The 17,297-nt window shown below is 37.9% G+C and overlaps 1 protein-coding gene across 1 annotated transcript in view; it reads left to right on the top strand.

The window, feature by feature from the left end:
- Window positions 1-2,956: 2,956 nt before the first annotated feature.
- Window positions 2,957-17,297, top strand: part of HIBADH (3-hydroxyisobutyrate dehydrogenase) — a 76,809-nt gene continuing 62,468 nt past the window's right edge. Inside the window, exons 1-3 of the mRNA XM_010149722.1 lie at window positions 2,957-3,112; window positions 7,945-8,054; window positions 10,526-10,647. Of these exons, the coding sequence (XP_010148024.1) occupies window positions 2,966-3,112; window positions 7,945-8,054; window positions 10,526-10,647 (379 nt within the window). The 5' untranslated portion in view covers window positions 2,957-2,965. The remainder of the gene's footprint in view (window positions 3,113-7,944; window positions 8,055-10,525; window positions 10,648-17,297) is intronic.

Genomic DNA, 17,297 nt, shown 5'->3' on the forward strand with positions numbered 1-17,297 from the left:
AGCTGAGATCTCAGATACAATGAAGGAGGAATCAATTAAATTTAAGCAAGTCATGGATGGGTTTTCTAGGCTGTAGATGAGTGACAGGCATCACTGCTGGTGTCAGCACTGGTAAAGAAAAAAGGTACCAAGAAAGTTTTCTGAAGATGATAAAGAGATTTCTTGATGTTTAGTTTGAGGTGCTGGTTAGATATCCATGAGATGGTGTGAGAAGAGATCTCAGTGATAAAAGTGAAGAGTCTACATGAACAAGCCTAAAAATGGTAGCCAGATTTATGCTTCTGATGAGGTTACTTGGAATTCATAGAAAAAAACCCTGAGGTTTGGAAGCAGGGCTAACTTTAAAGCTAGATTAGTTTGCTTAGAATGCTCCGAGGTTGCTTCCAGGATGGCTGTTCTACCACTTCTCTGTGCAGCCTGTTCCACTGCAGTCATGACGGATTCTTTTCTTATTTCCAACTGGAATTTTCGTTCCTGCAGCTTTTGGCCACTGCCCCGTGACCTATTGTTGTACACCTCTCTGAAGAATCTGGCTCTGTTTGCTTTGTAACTCTTCCTCCCTCCTGCTCTGTAGGTAGTGGAAGTCTGCAATTTAGCCTTGGCTTCTCCAGGCTAAGCAAAGACCGTTCCCTTAGCTGCTCATATGCCATGTTCTCCAGCTCTTCAGACATCTTAATTGATGTCTGCTGGGCTATGTGCAGTTTAACCGCATCTCCCGTGTATTGTGCTGCGTAGAGTGGAATCACCAATTTCTTTGACTTGTTGGGTATGGTCTTGCTAATGAAGCACAGTGTGTCATAACCTTTTGCTGCAAGGATGTACTACTGACTCATGCTCAACTTACTGCCTACGGGAATCTACAGGTCCTTTTCTGCAGAGCTGCAACCTGTCTAGCCAGTCCTCAGCCTGCAGTGATGTCTCCTCAGCCTGCAGTGATGTCTCCTGCCCCACGTACAGGACATTGTGTTTGTCTTTGTTGAACTTCTTGAGGTCCATTTCTTCAGTCTTTCTGAATGGTAGCCCTGCCCCACAGCTTTTCAGCCATTCCCCCAATTTGTTGTCACACGTAATCTTGCTGAGAGTGCTTATGTCTCATCATCACAGTAACTGATGAAATTTTTAAGCTGTAGCAGCCCTGGTATTGACCCATGAGGAACATCAAGCATAACTGACTGTTGCTAGTCTTTGAGCACTGGTCACTGTTGTTTGAGCCCAACAGTCCAGACAATATTTCTTCATCAGACAGCCTTGCAGTCTGGTCCAGTGCATACTTTCCCCATTTGGCTATTGGGATACTAGAGGAGGCTGTTTTGGAAGCTTTACTGAAGTCAAGGTAAATAAGATTCACTGGTATTAAGGGGTAGAGAAAGAAAGATGCTGAAAACCAGGACTTGAACCTGCTCTGGAAGCTGGAAGCTTCGGGCTAACAAAAGAAGCAATTTTAGATTTGTGTTAAGTGATGTGCTGGGCAAGACTGACTCATAGAAACTATGAGAAGAAAAGGCTCCAAGATGATTACTATGGCTGATGATGGTGGTTTAGGCTCTTTGTTCATTTGTTTCCTAGATTTGACATGTAACACTTCTTTAAAAAGCAATGTGCTCTTTTCCCAACTTATCTGAGTTTGCACTAAGTGTTTTCCCAGTGCAGTTTCCTTTTAAATTGTGCTACTTCTTTAGCTATGTAATTGCTGCAGGCATCTGTGGAAACCGTCTCAGACCAAAATTCTCTCAACGAACCTGATGTATTAAATGTGTCACTTCCAAAATAGTGCTGCAGATGAAAGAGCATGACCACTGCTGGCTAAGAAGGAGCTTAAAGTCAGAAAGACTTTAAAATGATTAATGAAGTGTTATTGGCCTAGAGAGGATTCTTAGCTAAGCATTGAGATCTCTTAGAGTCTAGATCCAGCTTAGGCACATTTTCTGTATGTGTACTTCTGAGTTACAGTAGTTCTGTAGTTAGTTAGCTTTGTTTCTGGCTGCTTAGTTGACACATGCCGTAGTGTTTATTCTGCGTACCTTTTTCCTTTTCCATAAAGGAGAAATTATTTTATATAATTTGTAAAGAAATCTTGTCACTGCCAAGTTGTGCTGCGCTTGGATTAGGAGTGTTTAGGGTGGTAAGACATTGATTGCGGTAGATGGATGTCTGCAACACTACTTACTGTCCAGCCTTTGATATGCTTGCAGTGCTGCTTACAATCCAGCATTTGATACTTGCTAACTACTTGTAAAAAGTAACTGAAACCGTAGTATTTTCTATAGGTTGCAGATTATGCTTGATGTTCTGTCTTCAACAAACGGAATACAGTAGTTATTCTTGTCAAGCCTTCATAATTCTGTATTTATAATCTAGTTTGTTCTAGTTTTCAGTATTTGCTTTTAAGCTATAGTGCAAGTGATTTCATGGCTCAAAGGATTTGCAGTGATCTATTATCGCAAATAACAAATGGCAACCTCAGTCCATTTCTAGAGAACAGGTGCTGTATCCCCTGGCTGCAGCCAAAGTTGCAAACAAGGAGTCTGTAAAATATGTATAAAATCTGATTTTGCATATCCAGTTTAGGTTTTAGACATATAACAAAACAAAGACAAAGCTGCATATGTTAAGTCTGTGTTTGACCTCCTCTCAGACTGAAACTCAGACCTTAGCTTTCAGAGGTATTGCTCAAGTTTGATTATTCCTATACTTGTTCAAACACCCGCATTTTCCTAATTAAAATAATTTTCTTTGATATGTAGAAAAATCAGTCTGGGGTGGTATTTTTGGCTCAATGTGAGCTATAATTTGTGGTTTAAATTATGTAGAATAGGATTCACATTTCCACCATTTTTAAGCATAGAATTGTTTAAATCAATGAAAACAGATTACATGCTGTCTTTTGTTACATCACTGTTACGTATTACTCTAAAATACAAATATACTAATTTTTATTGTTTTGAAATCAGTGTGTTCTAGGGCAATGGCTTCCAAAACCCCAGTTGGATTCATTGGGCTGGGTAACATGGGAAATCCAATGGCAAAAAACTTGGTAAAACATGGATATCCAGTTATTGCATATGATGTCTTCCCAGAAGCGTGCAAAGAATTTCAAGACTTGGGTGCTCAGGTACAGTAATAAACTTTCTTTATTCCAGTAATAAGTGTATGTATCGAATGGTTCTTGCATGCAATGTTTTTTAAATAATCTTTGTTGGTTTTTTTCTTTTTGGTTAAGATCACAGTTCGAACTAACACAGCATAGTGAATACAATCTGAATCTGGGAGGTTTTGCTTGGAGCAAAGACATGATTCTACCATAAGTAGTTTTCTTGCTGTTAGCCAGAATTGCTACCTTGTTGGGTGACTTTACCTGGGGTTTTTTCCCTCTTTTTATGAGAGTAGGTTGATGGCCTGTTCTTTCACCTCCTTCTCTCTCCTGCTTCCTCCTCCCCCAGGTCTAGATGGCCAGTGGGCTGCTTTTCATCTGGTTCCTACTTTGACCTTTTCAGGTTAAATGACCCTAGTTAAAAATTCCTGAGTTATAGGGACATATGAGCTTTCCTGCTGCTTCAAGGTGCAGTCCTCAGGGGCAGGGGAAAAATCTAATTATTTAAGTGCTTATTCTCTTGGAGGTGAGGAAGGTTATGGTGAGAGAAGAGGAAGGAATGAAAAGGAAAAAGGAGAGAAGGAAATTGGTCACATTAAGGAGGTTTACCTTCCTGCCTTATACCCTGTGAAATCTTGGTTCCGTTCCAGTCAGTGCTATTGCTTTTGTTGGCCCATTAATATACCCAGAAAAGCATTCAGTCTCTCAGATAGTCGGGACTGTCTTTTCTAAGTGTCTGAAATGTATTTGAATGTTTTTGACAATACTTGAAAGCTACAGTAGTTTAGATAGTTGTGGTTGAATGGATAGTTGCACAAAACACTGAAACAGAAGAATAGACTCAAATAAGGAGAAAGCAATGCAAAAATAATAATCTGATGTGACATTGTAGAGGATAGGAGGTAATTTTCCAGCAGTGGCAAGGAATTTTTAGGTAAATCTAGATAGAGGAATTGTATAATTTGAAAGTCTGACCTGTTGGAGCTATTTATAGCTGTTTTAAATAATGAGGTAATGTCCAGATTCCCAAAAGGTAAAATTATAAAGCTGATAATTAATTGCAGCTCCCCCTGAATAGTTACAGAATCTTGGCCTAAAGTGGGAAAGTCAGGTTTTCAGGTTGTTTTCGTAGCTACTGTTTTTATTTTGTTAAAGCAGCTGAGACCCTCAGGCATAAACCAGACCTGTCTTGAGTAATAGGCTGGGCAAATGGAAGGGAAGTCTGTTTTGAACAATTGGCTGTATTTTTAATTCATAGTCTGCTGTGGGATCTCTTTGCTGTGGCTGCCCATTTGGGTAGCTTATTGCCGTAGTAATAGAATCCTTGGCATCCACTGCAAGACTTAACATGTGATAGTAAAGGTGAACTGTAATACTTTTAAAAATAAAGTCAAAACTATGTTTTAAGGTCGTAAATCACTAAGAGAATACACGGGTAGGCTTACATACAAATAAAACACACTTAAAGAAAATACGTGAACATAACTTCCTCTTCTTGATCTATAGGTGTAAATCCTACCCCAACGTTTTTTTCAAAACTTGGAAACTTGTGGGTCCAGGGGGCCTTGTAGAAACTGCTGTAGAAAGAACATTGGGCTCCAAGGGCTGCTTTCTATTCCGTCTGGCTGGTAGGGTAAAGCCATCAGGAGTGTTACAGAGGTGAAAAGATGCCCCCCAAGAAACAGTAAATGTTGTCAAATGTCCATTGTTTAAAGTCAGTGCTATTACCAAGGTATATGGAGGGTGAGGGATGTTTGATCATATTCTGTGACTCCACTTTCTTTAGTTTCTGAAGTAAAGAACTGGGAGGTAGTATATGTCTGGAGGCAGCCACTTGCCTGCTGATGGTGGGATAGTAAGGGGAAAACTGGCTGAGCTGGAGCATATGGAACCACTTGGGGTGAAACTTGGAGAAAGTTTAAAGGCTACAAACAAGGGAGAATACTGAACTGTGAGCCTCCACACTCTACTGTCTCTTTCCCCTTCCTCGTAGTTACCACTTCCTTTCTCACACAGTGGAGTGCATATATGTCACACAGTTACTTTGCTTCAGTTTACATATCTTTGAATCTCAAATTTGGAAGTTTGAGAGTGTTACTGAAGTCATCTGATGCATAAAGCAACATAAAAATGGAGCTTTCTGCAGTGTATTCAGTAAGAATAGCATTTCAGGCAAGTAGAATTATTAACTGACTTTCTGTAAATAGAAAGAAAACAGGGAAGCATTTTGGAACAAGTATAAGCAGATGTGCGTATTGAAGGGCATAAACCAATGACCAGTATGAAGAAAAGTCTCCCCTATCCAGTTGCGTACTGCAAAAGTGTGCTTGAACTGGCAAGTATCAGAACATGTATGGAATGTGGTGGGTGACTACTCTGAGCCAGTATGGCCTATGGTAGCAATTAGTATTTGGTATGTTTTTTAAAGTTACACGAATATTCGTAATGGTTTCAAATGCTTAGTGTTTCTTAATGGCTTTCAAGTCGTTCAACTGTATGCTGAGATAGGAAATCTCAAATAAAAAACCCCTTTTCTATGCTGCTTGTTGAACCAGGCAGGTAGGTTTCCTCTGGGATTATTAATCGTATTTGTTAACAGTACCAAAAAGCCAAGAATGACAATTGCCACTTTAATTCCCATTTTTTTTGCTACTTACTTCAAGGTAGCAAAATTATTTTCTTTTGTATGGTTGTGGAAGTACCGTCCCAGTCTGTGTACATTTGTAATCTCATTTTCTTCATTTAAAAGGCATATTAGTATTTTGAAAGACACGAATGAAATAAATTAATTTCTGCATAGATAGGCACTGTACTGTATTTTCTATATATCTGTGTTGCCTAAGAATTGTTTAAATCTGTAACCAAACACTAGCTTTATCCTACCTATGTAGCCAAGTGGACATGTGAGGCTGATGTAGTTGTTTGCCCAAAACAGTATGTTTTATCGACTTCTTGTTGAAAGATGAAAATGGCCACACAGCCTTCAGCTGATAATTTACAAACCTCTAAGGATACTGGAGATAATAGTTTCAAATATGAAGACATATATAAATTCAGGCTACCATTACACACTTCCTCTGTTCTCCTCTAGTAATACACATTGAGACTGAACCAAACCAGGGATACTGAGAACTAAAAACAAAGCTGTCATACCCGTGCATGAAGAGCTAGGGTCCCCAGTCTCCAGGGAAACAAGTCATAAAATTAACTAATCAGATATAGAAGCTTTTCTGCTTATAATTGCCTCATTTATTCTTCCTAACCTTTGTTCTTTAGACTAGGGTATGTTTCCTTTCATAACTGTGCGGTGTACCAGATGTTTCGTGTAGTAGTGACTTACTCTTTCAAAACAAAACCTGCTTGTTTCTAAGTCTCATCTATGCCAGTTACTCTTTTTTTTGAGAGAGAGAGAACTTGGTTCAGTGAATATATACAGTCTGCTCTTCTTTTACTTATTTTTTAAGTCAAAGAGAAACCAAGAAGTTTCTCATGCTGTAACCCAGAAGTCCTTCAAGGTGTTATTCAGCATTTCTTACAAATGTGTATATAACATGCTTTACACACAAATGTATTGTATGTAAAAAGAGTTTGTTTACATAAGGGCTTTTAATATCAAAACTAACAAGAATGATAACAAATACTCGTAGTTATAACTAGATAAGGAATGGTGAAATGAGGTCATCTATTTGTTCATTTGCAATTTTCTTAACCTAAAGCCATGTCAAATGGAAATTCTAATTTATTCACACTGAATAAGAAGTACATACCACATTTTGCTTAAGACATTTCTTGAAGTTTAAAAACAAAGGCATGTAGTATATCTAGCAGAATAGATCATTGTAATATTAAGGTTACTCTTCATCATTCAGCAACAATAACTGGAAAATAAATACTACAGGCCCTGTCCACAAACAAAGTCTACTTTCTGCTCATCTTGCTTCCTGCTTGGGGCCTAATTCCTTTCAGTAAAACTGCCTGAAAGAGTGAAATCAGGTTTGATCCTCGTGGGCTAAAGATACAAGAACAAGCTCTATTTTTTTGTTGCTGTTTTTCCTGAGATATGAATACATTAACAATGCATTTTTAAAATAATTATCTAAAACTAGTATTGGACAAAAACCTTAGTGACAGATGCCTTATGGGTAAAAGCCACTACTTCATCTGTCAGTAGTTCACTTCTTATGTATGTATCTTAAATACCATGCTGCCTACTTCTGAAAATGAGCTGGGGAAGGTAATACTCCTTGCAGGTTAGGTATTTTTATTTAACAACCAATACCTAGCAATATCTTTTGAAACTTGATCAGACCTTTTTGGTGAGGAATGCTTGGGTTGATAATTTTCCCTTTTAAAAATGTCAACCATAATATGGTGAGAAACATCGGTTAATCTGATTTTTTTTTTAAGGTGAGGCTCAGAGGTGCAGTAAGTATTTTGGCTATTTTCAGTTTTCCTGTCTCCCAAGGCTGTATATAAGACAAGGAAATAAGTGAGATTTTTTTTGTGATCCTTTGTGGTGCCCCTCCTTAGAAACATTGTAGAGATATTTTGTATAGATGCATGGTTTATAGTGAATTGAAGATTCATGAATGGGTTGATGGCATGCAAGCGCCCCACTGACAGATGTTCTGGAGGAACTTCCATGATAGGACATCCTTTTCAGTTTTTGAAATTTTTCTGTTACTGGATCCAGTTAATCAACAGTTCCATTAGGAGGGCAGTTTTTCTTGTGCTCTAATTTTTTTACCTAGTTGTAAGTGGTGACCTGCACATACTAAAAGGAAACTCAGCAAACGTGTTTGACATTTCTTTTTCAGGAAATGTAAGCTTATGTAATTTTTTTTCTTTAAAAGGTAACGGAATCCCCAGCAGATGTAGCAGAAAGAGCAGACAGAATTATTACCATGCTGCCTTCTAGTCCCAATGCGATAGAAGTTTACACAGGAGCAAATGGAATTCTAAAGTAAGCATTTTTTGTGATTTGGAGAATTTCCCCTCCTATCCATGGCTGTGTTACATTGTCAAATGATTGCCGTTGCTGTAACTTTTGCTGTGCCTTCAGGGCACTTAACTTGATGTTCCCCTTGGTTTTGTTGGTAGTGGTATTTCTAATTACGTGAGTTCTTTTAAACTGTGCTTGCTTTTGATTGGCTTTTGCATACAGTCTTAATTTTATTTTCAGTAGGATAATAATTCATGTGGATTTGAGACAACTTAACTATCATCTGCCTTCTCAGTTGCATGTTTCTTTTACCGTAATGTATTGTACCACAGACAAGTATAACTGGGATCTTTGCTGGCAACAATTATTTGCTCAAATACTTTTTTCTTTAACTTGAAACCCTGTAAATGAAATGTTTTGAAAAGATGCCATTGTGTCTCATGCTATTAAAGTGCATTAACATAGAATAGCTGACAAGGCTTCATTGATTTCTACTCTTATTGTCTGTTTATTACACAAGAAAATATATAAAGAGTTTATTTAATGAGAAACAGTGTTTTTTAACATTTGCAGAGGGATTTCCACCGAGCCTAAAATCCATATTTTGCAGAATTCTAATGCTAAAGAGTTTTTTTTTACTTCCCAAATTAAAAAATAAATAGTATTTAGAGGCTGTTCTGGCCACGTGTGTACTGCTCCTGGCAGGCTGCCTAAGGCTACTCGGTACCTCTAAGGAACATGTAGCATCTTACTGTTATCCGTGTTAATAATGTAGAGGAAGAAAGACACTGAAGGCAGCACAGTAGATTGTCTAAAACCAATGATACCATTTTTAGGTATTGATTGTAGGCAATATTCAGGAGCAGTGATTAGAAAATTAAATAGAGGAGAGGGATTTCCATTCTTCTTGCACTATAGGAAATAATAGTTGCTTCCTTCCCTCACTGTTTGTAGTTTTAATTCCTCACAAGGTAGGACTGATCAGATCTAAGTATCCATGGCTTAGACCCTTCAGGGAAGAAGGGTAATTGGATAAGTCCCGCAAAGCTGGGCAAACAGCAGGGGGAGGATTGTATCCAGGGTGGCAATGCGTTGAAGACCGATTGGCAGTACTTACTGATATAAGACAGCCCGTTAATCTTTTGAGTACCCACATGTGGAAAATACTTCGGGGAACAGAGGATGTGGAAAGGAGTCCTGTGCTGCTGCAGTTTCTCAGTCCCCATATTCAAGAGAAGGAAGGGTAATTTGACAGGAGTGGTTAACTGTCACTCTGAGTGACCTCGTTCGTGATGACTCTTTTGACTTTGATCATTTTCTGAAGCTTTATAAGCTTTACTGGAGAAAACGTTGATGCTCTGGAGTGACGGATTAACTCAGTCATCCCGCTGTGTTACCAAGGAGCCTGTGCCACTGCTTCTTATGTTGAACAGAAGGGGAGATGATGCAGTACTGTATCTGCTGTGCTGGTTTTCGTTTGCATGTGTTCAAGCAGCTCACCCTTCTGTGAAAAAGGACAAGTTCTGTGTATGTGGCACGATTTAAGTCTGGAGCTCCAGTGTGGTTCACAACTGCATGTATATATTCAGAGACTATTTCCAGCAATCTAGTAATTCCAGTCAGTGAAATTCACTGTACTGCCAACAGCATGCAAGGTGCAACAAGGCTCTTCATCTGTCGTGTGTGGCTTTAAATTACACACCTTTCTATGAGTGAAAAATTGTGTTGTGTGATTTCTTGGTGTTTGATCCAGTGGACATTAAATCATGATGCAATTGAATGGAAAGAGGGGTAAAAATATAACCTTTTTTTCATTGTTGAGGATGTTAAAAAATTTACCTTAATTGCATTTTTTTAAAATACATATAAAACTTTTTGGGTTCTACAGTTGGGGATACAATTCTTCTGCCTAAATTTACTAGCTGTTAGTGGGAAAACTTAACATTTTTCTCCATGCTTCTCTTTAAATCTGCAGTAGGCTTCTGTGATGTTAGTTACAATGTTAATGTAGAATAAATTTTAGCAATGATTAAAAATGCAGTCAGGCTGTTCTGATAAGAACTTAAGATTTTGTCTATGTATAGAAAGAGAACTATTGTTATATATGAAATTTTAGGCTGTGTTAACATTTAGTTCAGTTGCTTAGAATGAAAGAGATGATCTGTGTATGATCTACAGCTCAAGCTTGCATGATGGCAGGTTTTCTTAGCTCCTTGTTGTCTAATTTTTTTATAATAGTGTTTAGGAGGATCATCTTTTTTTTGTTTTCAGGCTTTATTGTGTTTTGAGGCATTCGGAACTGTGCAGTATGCATACTCAGGAGTATACATACTGAGCAGATCTTGCTCAACAGAGTTTAAAACTTTGTGTTTATTAGTGTACCAAAAAGTGTCTGTGTATTTATCATGCTGAGGAAGAGAAAGGGCCATGGCAATAGTTGCAGATGTCTTGTACAAGAAATACTTAATAATAACAATTAATCTTTATTTTAGAAAAGTGAAGAAAGGCTCATTGCTAATAGATTCCAGTACTATAGACCCTACAGTTTCAAAAGAATTAGCCAAAGCAGTTGAAAAAATGGGAGCTGTTTTCATGGATGCCCCGGTTTCTGGAGGTAAGTCTTCATTAGCAGTTTACCTCATACTGAACATGTCTCTTTTCAATCTCAGCCACCTGTTTGTACCCTTGTTAGTACATGTTGCTTTTCTTTGTTATATGTACAGTATTATATTTTTTGTTCTATTGCATTAAAGAAATTTATGTTATTTTAGGAATATTTTTAGGATTTAGGAATATGCTTTTGTGTTAGACCCAGGGAAACTGAGCTTTCATGTAATATGGTACAGTGGTCTTTATAATTTAACTTCTTCTAGAAAGTTGTATTTTTATGCAGGTATTCACATCTCTTCACTCCTCATCCATTTCTTTCTAACAGAAAGACTGATTACCATTAAGTAGTTCTACTGCTTTTTCATTGGTTAAAAAAGAGAATGAAGGGGGGAAGAAAGGATTTCATTGTCAAGAAAAAGCAGCGTTTTCCTCTGGTTTTGTGACAGCTGAAGAATGTGGGTGATATTTGTCTGTTCTCAAAGTTGCTAACTATAGATCTCTTGAGTATTTCATCTCCTGTAAGAAATAACATACAGCAGGGCAGTCTTTCATTTTGTGGACAGAGGAGATCAGAAGCATAAAATTAAGGTTTTGAAAACAAAACCATAGCAGATTGTTACTATCATTGAATTATTCTATAAAACTCCTGGAATTGGAAGGTGAGAAAAACCCATTTTGTGTGGGAAAACATTGATTTTTTTTTACAATCTACTCTAAAAATTAATGTAAGTGGCATCATGAGAATTCTTTGTTTCCCTGTCTTTAAAGAGGTAATTCAGAGAATTATACCTGAGAGAGAATAAAAATGCTAAGGGTAAGAGAGAATTTGGCTTCACAGAGCTTGTCAAAGGTATGATGCACTAGCTAGAAAGAGCATAGCCCGAATTTCAGATCATGAAGATGAGTGCCGATGAAGTGCAAAAACTAACCATCTTTTTAATTTTTGACTGAAAACTAAAACAGGATTTGGCTACACAATGGAAGCCAAAACTTTCATCCAAATTCTAATGTAAACAGAAAGTAGGAAGACCCAGGTAGTCCATATTGAATAATATAGTGGGGAAGACAAGATTCTTGCTTCCTACACAAAATATTAGTCCCTTTTTATATAAAGATAGATACCTTGTCAGACTGGGAATAAAAACCACAGAAAAAAGTATGTTGTGGGTGGTATATATATCCATCGGATCCTTTTGTAAACACAGCATGTCCTTCTGCTTATCAGTTGGGCAATGCTGACATGTTTGTGTAGTTGTCTTCAATCCCTTTCCCCCATATGTGTTGTTTACCTGAAGGAATTATTTACCTTGTAGAAATGTCTGTGATTTGTTTTTTCATTAAGGCTGACTATGCTGTAACTACAAAGAAAGTTTGATTCCAAAACAACCCTGGCTGGCTTAGGTGTTTTATTCCTTGAGAAAATGGTAATGCCAAGACTGGGTTAATATGCTAACATACAGCTGGCTAGTCTGAATATACATGGCTTTTTTGGTGTTAGTGATTCATCTGAATACACATTATTTAGTGTTTAGTGTCAGTTACAGATTGAGTGATATTCTGAAGGAGGGATAAAGAATTGATACTTAGCTTTCTAGTACGGAATATGTTTGTGAATGCCAAGGAGTGTTTTGTCCAAACCATGTTTCAAGTGGGCAGTTACAAGAAATGTGGAGGAGTTAAGTATGTTAGAAAAATCTTTAATGCTATGCTTTGTTCTTTTCATCTTTCAAGACCTAACACATCATGACTTTGGGGTATTTTTGTAGATCCTGACTGCGTTGTTGGCCTTTAGACAAAACTCTAAACGGAGAAGTATGCTCAGCTCTCTAGAAATTGGCAGGCATTATTCTGTTGCTGTGCAATGCAACAAACTTGGCAGGAGTATGAGGGAGGGCATCTGTGAGACACGCTGAGGAGGAAGAGAAAGCAGCATGCATCAACGGTCATCTTTAGACCTGTCTGTTTACTAGCTGTTATTGGCAGACAATTCCACTTGTGTATTTAGGTATCTGGGTGTCGGCTGATGGATGGTAATGTTCATCTGCACTGTGAACAAGTTATTTCACAAACTAAATATTTTGAACACTGCTTTGTCTATAAACCTTATGGAGAAATAGGGGTGATTTTAGTCCTGTCTTGGCATTGCAAATGAAGTATCTTAAGGCCTAGCATGAGTGCCGTATTTTAGTGGCTTGTTTGCAGCCTTACCCCTGCAAGATTCTTTCCCATGATGGGCCTGTGTGCCAAAGCAGTAGTGCCGTCTTCTTCGTATGATTGGCCTACAGCATTTACTTGCAGCTTACAGTCAGGACCCATTAAGTGGAAGTTGATGCACCAAGTTACTATGGTGTTATTTTGTATTAGCTGACTTTGGAAAATACTTCTCATCCCAGTAGTTGCATGCAGATTATGTTGCTAATGCTTTCTAGAGGAAGCAATCGCTTTACCCTGGGATTAGGATCTCTTGCAGGTCCACATGAGAAAGTTGTGTCACAGTTCCCATGCTGCCCTGATTTGTGAGCTATTTGTGAGCATATGACAAATGAGAAAACATATTCAAAATCCCTGTTTATTTAATGTTTAATTTTTTTAAACCTAGAGGAGTAAGTTTACCTTTTTGCAAAGATAGGATTCTGCATCTTTGTATGTATAAAAGGCTTTAAAGCACACATTATCAGAGATGCATATTTAAAACTGACTTCTGTTGGCACCGAAGACATTGCTGGCTGGTAAGGGATCTAAATTTAGCTTTTAAGAATTGTGTCAAGTTTGTCCTCCCACTGATTTCACTGAAAGTACACTACAGATTCTCACCTTGCAACCAGAGCAAACTTTGCTAGCATTTTCACTGGTGCTGCTGTAACATTTCTCTTTTTAATTCAGTATACAAAATATGCATTGTCTAAAGTACAGTGGATGAAGTGTTTGGGTTTTTTATTTCTGGTGTGATGCTTTCTTCATCGTAAGCACTGTTAGTGTTCAGATACTACCTTTTCAACTTTTTTCCCTTCGACTGACTGTTGAAATCATATCAGCTCCTCTTTGCTTAAAATGTGTTGTATTGCTTTCTTCTGGAACTTTACAAAAAGATGTGACAGCTTGATTTGCTTTTCTGTTTTTGGAGGTGCAGTTAAGCTGTTTTCAATTACTTTGTAAGTATTCTTTATGTATTTTATGATTCTTTAGATCTGATAATAAAACAGGTACATCTTTCCCCTCACTGTCTACTTTAGCCAAGATAGTCATTAATAAAAGAGTAAGATGGCTAATTATTTATGAGTTGTGATATAGACAACTGTAGTCATGCTAAAATGGTAATAAACAGTAGAATAAAACTTTCTGTGGTAGGAACTGTGGGCTGCAGGTACTTAGAAAGGTTGAAGTTTCTAATCCAGCTATCATTTCAAACTGTTTTATCATAGAGTGTTACTTCCATAAGCTCCAGCTAACCATTAAATGATGGAAAGAAAGGCATAGCAGTATTTGTTCCATTCTTATTTCTGGATTTATGCCTCCATGCTTTGTTTTTAAACCCTGAATGCGTATACTCAGAATGGCTGCAATATTCTCTGTGCTCTTTGTACCGACCACGGCATTTTCACCTCCCTTCTGCTATTCCTTAGTTACTCCATGTCTTGCCTAATCTTTTCTTTCCTGACACGTTTCTTAATCTCTCTGCGTTTTTGCTACATGCATCCTATTAATTTTGTGCAAAGTCTGCGATCTAGGCACGATAGTAGAAATTACAATGTACGACCTTAATGTTAAAAGCAGTATGAAAAATATTATTGAGTTATTCTGAAATTTAAATGAGGTAAAAGTAATGCAGGAAGTGACCAATACCAAAAAGGGAAGGATCAGATCAACTGATTTCAGGAAGCTGAAAGGACAAAGAAATACTTTGAAATCTGGGATGCTTAAAAAGCTTCTAATTCCTAATAACTTATCTTTTAAACTATTTAACAATGCTTATGTTTGTCAAAATAAAGCTAGATTAATAGACCTATTTTGTGGAAGAGAAGATGAAAAGGTATGAAGATCTTAAAAATGTAACATATTGGCAAAACGCGTATTTTGACACTGGGAAGAGAGGAAGTATAAACCCTGTGCAGAAATCGTGATGTTGGCAGTAGTTGCTGTTGCAGAAGGGTTAGATAGTACATTTACTGATGTGCTTAGTTTGAGAGGATATTTTTCTTCTGTGAGTCCATTATGCTTTCTGTTTTATTTTATGGAGAATGCAAAAGGTAGCAGAAGACAGGAAGAATAAACAGATTTGTTGAGAGTATCATCTAAAAATGTTCACTGGGGTGGAGACAATTGTTCCTACACTGACTAAAAGGGTGGAATGACTGATTTTATTAAAGTATAATGTATAATTTGGCTATAAAATTGTGTGTAGTCTGGCCAACTAGTGACCAGTGTGTCGGGAAACATATCTGTCTACATTTATTTGAAGGTGTAAAGATGAGTTATTTAGGCTGGGCCAATGGGATATAACCAGGGATAATAGACTGGGAATTATTAAGGAAAGAAAAATGCATGCTGTGTCTACTAGGAAAAACTTCCTAACAACATTCTTCATACAGTGTGAAATAATTTTCCAAAGGAGATGGCTGAAGCCAAATATCTTGACATGCTTTAAACTGTACTGGGCATAGTGCTAGGAACTATTCTGAAATTGTTAACTGGCAGGAGGATGGCTGCATGATCTAATAGGTCTTTTCCATCTCTAATGTCTACGATTCTGTTGTGTTCTCACACATGGTGTTCAAAAACAGTTAAAGGAAAACTGTCCAGATGGAAGTTAAAAATCCCTGTGGCACTCTTTGAAAAAGAGTAATGGATAACTGCAGAATTAGAGCCAACATTCCTTTTCTCAGTAAAACTGGTTCTAATATCCGCGGCTATATGGGAGCTGTTACCACATTCCTAATAGCTGCTCTGTTTGCTTGTGGTTACTTTAATGCCAGTATCTGGTTCATCCTGTCAAGTGTTCTGAGATACACAGAGGAAGAAAGATCTTCAAATTTCAGCATGTCCTAAGTCTTAGAGAATAAAAAACCAAATTAATTTAATTTTTTTAATTTTGATTGCTTCTTCTAGAGAACTTTTAAATTTAAGGAGTTGCAGGTGGTGTTTGGAAATGTTTCTGGAATGCAGTGGTGACTTCTACAAAGTTTGTTTTGGTTTTAAATGTTCATAGGTTTCTTTTTCTCTCTTTTTGCTCTTTAATCAGAGCATGTTGTTCAAAGTGTGTATTTTTCATTTAGTCCAGAAACTTAACATGACTCATAGCGTGTTTGGGACAGTGGGGATGATGAACAACAGACCCGAGTCAGGACCCCTGACACCTTCTGAGCCCTAATTCTGCACTGTGCTAAATGTGGATGTCACACGTTTCGGCACCGAGCCCAGCACTACACACACCAGAGCAGGAAGTACGAACTGGAAGGTGCAGCACAGAGTAGAACTGGGAGCAGACTTTGCCTGCATAGTGGTCTTCAGCATGGGGACAGTGCCCACCAGCTAAAACCACTGGAGGTGCCACTGGGAGAAAATGCAACTTACTCTGAACCTTAATGCAAAGCACTTGTACTTGCAATTCAGTGTTGCCTTAAACAGACTTTTTCAGTCTGTGGGTGCAATTCCTGTTTTTGGTTTTGGTTTGTTTTTTTTTTTTTTAATTTAAAAAAAAAAGTCCAGAGAAACCTGACATTAAATACACTGAGCCACTGAAGACTTTGAATTGAACGTTTTATTTTGTCTCTTATTCAGCATGGGAGAGCTGCAGATCTTACACTAGACACATGAGAAGAAACATGAACATCCTAAGTACCTGAGCAAAAGTCTTAGGACACATTCATGCAAATTACTCTGTGTTGAAGAAGATTCCTTTGTAGGCCCATTAATCACTAGTGTGATTTAGGCCCAGCCAGCAACTAAGCACCATGTGGCCGCTCACTCGCTCCTCCCATCGTGGGATGGGGAGGAGAAAATACAAGGAAAGGCTCATGTGTCAAGGCAAGGACAGGGAGGGATCACTCACCCATGATGGTCACAGGCAAAATATTTTAAAGTCATGGTGATGAGTGGAGCAGGGATGGGATTTACGCATGACGATATTATCTGACGATCCAGAGACATTCTAAGTCAGTCTAAATTCTCTTGTTGTGGAGGGCATCTTTATGTTTTGACAAGTCTCTTAAATTGTGCTAATAAAAAAAGGGGAGAATGTTGCAGCGTTTCCTCTGTGCTTTAATACCTGGAAATTACCCCGCGTTTATTGTGCTTGCTGAAGTATTTCTAGTTGTGAGACAATTCAGTCGCTTGAGTTTTTGTCCTTAGCAGGACTTCTGGTTAATCCACAGAAAGCACACAGAATTGTCAAGATTTCCTAATTCTTCCACCTCCAACCACAGACGCCATGACTCATACGATTAAAGAAATGCATAAGGGAAACAGTATTGCCTTTTTCTGTTGATAATCATTTAGAATTCAGCTGTGAGCTTACAAACTGTGCAAACCTTTCAGTTTGTCCAATGGTATTTCGTCTTGTTGGCTCACTGGGTCAGTCTACTGAAATGCAGAAGACAGAAGAGTCATGGATTTCAGAGCTGAAGAAAGAGTTTTTAACTAGAGTTCTCTTCATGC

The sequence above is a fragment of the Eurypyga helias genome, unplaced genomic scaffold (genome assembly GCF_000690775.1).
Source record: "Eurypyga helias isolate BGI_N326 unplaced genomic scaffold, ASM69077v1 scaffold10394, whole genome shotgun sequence".
Taxonomy (NCBI): domain Eukaryota; kingdom Metazoa; phylum Chordata; class Aves; order Eurypygiformes; family Eurypygidae; genus Eurypyga; species Eurypyga helias.